The sequence below is a fragment of the Montipora foliosa genome, chromosome 4 (genome assembly GCF_036669935.1).
Source record: "Montipora foliosa isolate CH-2021 chromosome 4, ASM3666993v2, whole genome shotgun sequence".
Classification (NCBI taxonomy): Eukaryota; Metazoa; Cnidaria; class Anthozoa; order Scleractinia; family Acroporidae; genus Montipora; species Montipora foliosa.
In genome coordinates this window covers 25862783-25869689 of record NC_090872.1, presented here as the reverse complement: position 1 = coordinate 25869689, position 6907 = coordinate 25862783, and the positions used below count along the sequence as shown (strand labels likewise).

General features: G+C 37.2%; 1 protein-coding gene across 1 annotated transcript in view; it reads right to left on the bottom strand.

Moving 5' to 3' along the window:
• LOC138000447 (inter-alpha-trypsin inhibitor-like) overlaps nt 1-6907 on the bottom strand; it is a 7247-nt gene continuing 340 nt past the window's right edge. Inside the window, exons 3-5 of the mRNA XM_068846872.1 lie at nt 5449-5625; nt 2452-2695; nt 1-254 (exon numbers count right to left, since the gene is read on the bottom strand). Coding sequence (XP_068702973.1) covers nt 2454-2695; nt 5449-5625 — 419 coding nt within the window. The 3' untranslated portion in view covers nt 1-254; nt 2452-2453. The remainder of the gene's footprint in view (nt 255-2451; nt 2696-5448; nt 5626-6907) is intronic.

Genomic DNA, 6907 nt, shown 5'->3' with positions numbered 1-6907 from the left:
TTCAAATTTCTTTGAATTTTATTGCAAAAATTCTTATCATGTTTACAAATGATACATTTAATAGAAAAAAAGTTGTAAATTATAGGAAATTCGGTTACATAAGTTTGGTTCGATTGCTGAAATTACTTTCATTACTTATTTAAAATATTTACTTACGAAATGAAATACGATTGTATATACCCCATTATGTTGTATACGGTTAAATAAAACTTTAAATATCACTTCCACTTTTTCCAATAAAATGTTCTTATCACCTGCAAGAGAAATGGCGAAGACTTGTGTTTAGTGCAAAATGTCAAAAAGTGGATTTCAAAAAGCAAAGTTTCCATGCAACCTGCTGGGTTCTTTTTTCTTTCTTCACACAAACTCGATCTAACTCTTCTTAAAATAAAATACATCTCCCCTGCTGGATAAAGTAGGAAATTTCTGTCCCAAGAAACCATTTTGTACCTGACGTCAGATTGCTAGCCCTTCCTTACATGTCAACCTGCCCTTTGTGTTTTGTCATGCAATCGAGACAAACAACCGAGAGAGGCTTGGTCCACTTCTTTGCGTGACAAAGCTGTAACTTGGCGATAACAAAGAATCCCTGTTCTGGCCTAAGTATGGCATAACTCAAGTGCAAAATGTATACAGTGATTTCAGGGGGAAAATGGTCAAAATGGTGGAATGGTGCCACAACCATCGTTCCATGTGTATATAACTTTTCGTAAAAAGAATCAAAAAACCAGGCACACCATGTATGCCTGATGGGCATTTTTACGTTACACAGAGTAGTCAGTGGTGTTCTTGGAAAGGACATGGAAATCTCAACCAAGTAACATACTTCCCTTTAACAACACCATTTCACAAACACAGACCTTAAGGTGGTTCAAAACAGTTTCAACACTTGTAAGAAACGTTCTTATTAGGAGGATTGACACTGCAACACTTCATCACTTAACGGCAATGTTATGGCACCATATCACACATCAATTATTGTTGAAAAAGATTTGGTTATTTTTGTGATGCAAAAAGCTACTGTGGCAACAGCAAAGCCCTGCAAAAACACCCCATGTATTGGCTCAGCTGCTCATGTCTAAAAAACGAACTAGGTGACCCCCATTTTTTATTTCTGAAATGTAATCAGCATGCCAGAATGAAACTTTCTGCAAAGTTAAAAAAAAACTGTGGAGTGGATTCAGAGCCACCTTATTATAATTGAAACTTTAAAGTGGTACTACGACCAAAAAAACAATTCTTTGTTTTCTTTGGATTTCAAAACTATGTTATCTAAACACTAACTGACCCAAGTTTTAAGTTGTGATTTTAAAAAGACACCTGTTTATTTTAACTGGAATTTTCTTATTTATTGGTCCGCCATTACTAACTTTAAAATCTTGAGAGAGCTGGGTCGAGGAGAAAATGACGTCAAAGACTCACTAGTTTAAGAATGCAATGCGTGTGTACGCGGCTGATTTAATATGCAGCACGGGAGTTTCGGGCTTTCAGACTTTTAAACCCGTGTTTTGCATATGTAATAAATTGCGTTTACACCCTGAATTTTTAAGCTAGTGAGTAAATGACGTCATTTTCTCTACATTCAACCCTCTGAGGTCCAATTGGCCAGTTTTGAAAGTGAGTAATGGCAGACCGTGAAATCCAAAACTTACACTCAAAATAAACAGCCTTTGGATAAAACTCAAAGCTCAAAATTTTGCCAGTTAGGTGTTAAGCAAACACGCTTTCAAAATCTGAAGAAAACAAGGAAATGGTTTTTTGATCATAGTACCACTTTAAGGTAGCTCTGAATCCACTCAACAGAAATTTTTTAACTTTGCAGATTGTTTCACCTTGGTCTGCTGATCACTATTGTGCCATAAAAAATTGGGGTCACAGAGTTCGTTTTTCAGATATCAACAACTTGAGCCAAATACATATATAGGGTGTATTTCCAAGGATTTCCCGTTGCCATGGTACATTGTTATGTCGCAAAAAAATGACTGCATCTTGTTCAGAATGATTGATGTTTCACATGGTACCATAACATTGGTGTTACGTGATAAAGTGTTGTAGTGTCAATCTGTCCAATTACAAGGTCTCTTGAAATTGTTGAAACTGGTTTGAGCCACCTTAAACATACAAGCAATAAATCAGAAACATACATGGAACAAACAAGTTCCCAGGCTAATTTACATTTTGTTAATAATTTTTATTCTTGTGTACTTATCTTCACAAAAGTTATTGATACTGGTAATCACAACTCTCGTGCATTTGCATAAGCATATGTTTGTCTTTCACTGTCAGCGACCATGCATAAATCAGCCTCAAAATACAACCAGTTCAAAAACTGTAGGCGCGTATGACTTTGCTAAGATGAGATTCAAGTGTAACTTTTGAAAATACAATTCAAAGGATTAAGTGATGGTTGAAATTGCATTGCCAAAAAATAAAGTTGCAAAGTTATCCTACCTTTAACTGCATTGTAAGTCACTGTGTCCTCTCCTTATTCGTTTTCTACCATTATTTTTAACCTTGTTCCCCCTGCGATCCACACACCAACATTTCTTTAAGTGATGTTTGCACTGCTTTGGTTTATAGAAGCCCTCATCGTCACAATCTGGTGTGTACTGCATGGGCACTCCATGAACTAACAAGGCATTTAACAGCTTCTTCACCTTTGTGCAGGGGCCCTCTGGAATTTCATCATCATCTTCTGTAGAGTTTTAGAAAGGGGATAAGAATTATTCAATGAAAAGTTGATTTAGAAAAATAAGGGAACCTTGACTGATTTTTTTTCATGCAGGAGTGGAAGACAGAAGCTTCCAAGGCCATTAGCTCACCAAAACTGTAAGCAGGTCAGCCATCTTCTTTAAAATCATTTTATATATCTGCATTTGGGGGGGGGAGGGGAGGTTGATTTACACTCTTTTAAATTACAGTAAGTATAAAAACCTAAGGCCTACAAAAACTACTATAAAATCAAGTATAAATTAAACCCCATTTCCTAGAGATTCTAAGCCTTTGTATCCATATCATAGAAAAGCCAACTATCCTAGAGTTGCTGAACTCTCAATGATCTTTTTCTGATGGGAATTACTTAAAGTGCTACTGTGACGAAATTTGCATCTTCCCTATCTAAGCCATTTTGGCACATAAACACGTAGTCTGTGCGAGAAGAAGAATGCTGTTTACCATTTTCAAATATCTCTTTTTGTTCTGGAGATATTCAAGTTTTTTTAATATGCAAATTAGCCAAGTGATGACGTCATAAACCCAACCAAATTTTGATCAAGTATGATGGAGAAAGATATCTCAGCCAATTTGTATCAGAAATACTTGGTTCTTTGCACTAAGATTCTAGTAGATGTGTTCCACAATATGAGCATACCATTTTTGTTACCATGGAAACATACTGGGTTCCAGACCTCCCTGACATTAAGAGCTTTGCAGACCACCTTTGGCGTTCTGTTTGGATATTTGCAAATGGTGCCTCATCTGCACGATCCTGCCAGCATATCAAGATGTTAGGTCATGTTTGTGGCCTTGGTAAATGTATTTCTAGCCTGAGATCACCAAAATATTGAAATCAGGTTGGAGGGGACTGGAAAAGAGTGAGTTGCCATGGGAACCAATTTCTTTACAGTCATAGGTGTGTTGCCTTCAGAACTATTAGCTCACCAAGTTTCAATGGTCTCTGTTGCAAATTGACCGAGATAGAGCTCTCTATTTATATTCTTGATGTTCTATTGGGTTGGGTGAATGACGTCATCAGCCTTCTCATTTGCATATTTAACACATTTTTCAAACTTAAATATCTCCGGAACCAATGCAGATATTTCCAAACGGTAAACAGCATTTTTAATGTTTTATGGTACTCTATGTGATAAACCAAAAAACTCAAGGGATAAAAATTTGATCACAGTAGCACTTTAAGGAAATTGTCATTTCCTGAAGATTCTGAGATTTTATAAGAATCAAGTGCATATTTATTGTCTTTTTTTTAGGGGGAAAGGGGGTTGGGGGTAAAACCCTCCCCCAAAATTCCAAAGGGGCTTGGGCCTCCAGCAATAACTTACACCAATGCCAAACAATTTATATCCCAGATGCATAGTGTCCTTTTTTACCAGTGTGCAAATAGAACTTGTATATAAGTCAACCCAAGTATTTTTAGAGGTTTAAAAATGGATTTTCCAACCCTTAACCATGTTTTTCAGAAGTTCAGTTAAATACGGTTTGAACTGTTTTCATTTTAAAACCTGAATACTGATTTGTGTTGACTACAAATTTAGCACAGATCAAAAAATGTATTGAAACTCACCAGTGGCAAAAGCCACTCCTACATTTTTCTGTGAATGATTGTCATTTTGTGAAGCCCCACGTTAATTAAACATACCTTGTTGGTGTGAATGGGATATAAAAGCTTTTTTTCAGGAGCTAAGGATAAGTTCCCTTCCACATTTTCTTTTGAAAAGTTGTCTCAGATTTACTGAGAGTGACTTGGGAAGGTAGATGCAGTGGGGAGAAGGGAAGGGAAGGGAATAAATATTTTGCTTTGGAAATTTAAGACTACCGTAAAAACTTGTGTATAAGGACTCAAGGCTGTTGCCTAACAGGAGCCCGGTAGCCTGGGGCTCCCAAAGAATAGCTCTGGGCTCCTTAATTTTTCACAGCAACACCTTTCACTTCATATGTTGGGCTCCTAAGTTCTCAGCGTTTAGCTCTGAGGGCCCCTTTAAAATTTTCTTAGGCAGCAGCCTTGAAGGTGCATATTTTTGTGCTCAAAATCATGGGTGCGGCTTATATAACAGACCACTGCTTTCGGAGGGAGTAAACTGGCTGGTATGGGGTTACAAACAACGCAATAACCTTCAGTAAATTTATTATTTGTATCACTTCAACAACGATCTCTCTTATGCTTGCAAGAAAAAACCATGCTATTCGGGAGAACTCAAGAGGGAAACGGCCGACTGTTTTGTTGCCCTTCATTACTTGCATGGTGTGTTAAACATGTTTTTCTCCAATTGAAGGCTTCCACATGACTTAAAAACATGACAGACACACAGCTGACGTCCAAGTTGTTTTCAGCATTGCTCGACCCAGACTTCCTTTTGTAATGACCGCGTGGTTACCATTCCCTGCGCTTTATTTTCGCTCAAATTTCATTGTTTTTATTTCAACTTTGGGCTTTAACAATGAAGACAAGTGTTGTCAGGCTCAAGAATTAGGGAAATCAATTAAATATAAGATTTTAAAAGGTACTTTAAGAGTTGATTAACTTCTTAAGGTCCCTGCAAATTTCGCAAGTTTATCACGAACAGAGTGCTTTTTCAAGTGCTTTTTCTCAAAATCATGCTTGAAATTTGAGGGTGCAGCTTATCCAAGAGTGCGGCTGATACACAAGTTTTTACGGTACTTTTTCAGCTTTTCCGAAACATTTTGTAAACTTTAAGAATTTCCTTTACTCACCCTCTTTAACAAGGATGCATTCAGCTTTACACTCATCCTTTGATTCAAAGTTATTTCCATTTCCTCTACATCCTCCATAGATAAACTTGTGACACTTTTTCGAAGTTGTGTTGAAAAACCATCTTGGAAAATACCCCATGCATGGTCCAGGCTGTACTTTGGCAGAGCAGTTTTTACCTTGTTTGCGAGTAGATAGAAAAAAAATTCCATTTGAGTTTAGACCAGACTAGAAGTAATCCCTTAAAGTCTGCCTGGCTTGTACAGCAACCAGTCATGACTAGTGCTTACTTTCGAAACCCGTTATTAAATGTGTTAATAATTAAAACTTATCATCATTAACGAAAAAGCCAACGTGGTCCTAGACTCAATGGCTTCATTCCTTCACCCACAATCTTTTTTCAAAGCTGTTTGTCAAGGCATATTAAAAACTGTTGAAGAAATTTCATTGAAAGTCTAAAATCCTTCAACTTCTTATCATCACTATCTTCAAAGAGCCTGTCGTAGCTTTCAGCATTGATTATCCAAAATGATCTGCATAGAATAAGTTAACAGCAACCTTCATATTGGAGAATGAAGAGGAGTAAAGGTTCTCAGTTCTGAGCGGGTGCATTTCAAAAAAATTCATCCTTTAAACAAAATGCACATGCAAGTACAGAAAGGAAAAGAACTTTATTTAAGTGTCTAGTCCTTCTACCACTGGAGCACTAACTGGGGACACTGTAATTTGAAATCAACAATATTTGTCTTCAAAGCAAGAACTTCAAATATCATCCTTTCTTTCTCCTGCAACTTTTCAAGGGTTGCTTATAGACTCTTCTGCACGTACATGGCTAATTGTGGTTACCAAACGAATCATGATAATCTACTATAATTTATGCTTTATATTTGAAATATGTCTGAATCAAGAATCGAACCTAGCTCAAAATTTCGCAATCTTCATTCACAGAATCGGCGAAAGTCGTATTTCATTCGAAACATTAACTGACTGAAACACTGCATTTAATTTAACGCAGCAGCACTTGTGATTCAATTCAACTAAATGAGCAAAAGATCAGTCTAACGACGCTTTCCATTTGACAGAACTGGCCGGGGGGATTTGGAAGGACTCTCTACAACGCCTTCAAACACACTTCAAGGATGATAGTATGCTCCTCCAGAAGAAATTGCGAGGGATTATCACGCTAGAGTTTCTTCAAATTGTTGCACTTTCTTTGCAATTGCAAACAGACGGATCTAGCCGGCGACTTCTGACAATAGGAAAGCGCCCTCCGATAAGCCACAACCTTTCTGATAGTAGTATGTGGATATTAGGCTTATATAACTGTTCCAAAGTAAACATAACGCGAGTTTTTTCTTGTTCTCAGAAATGAATGCAAAGAGTATGCAAACACTTATCCTTTTTGCGAAGAAAATCTTAAACCCGCATTCCACTCGCTTGTGCAAAAAGGCTTATGCCCCA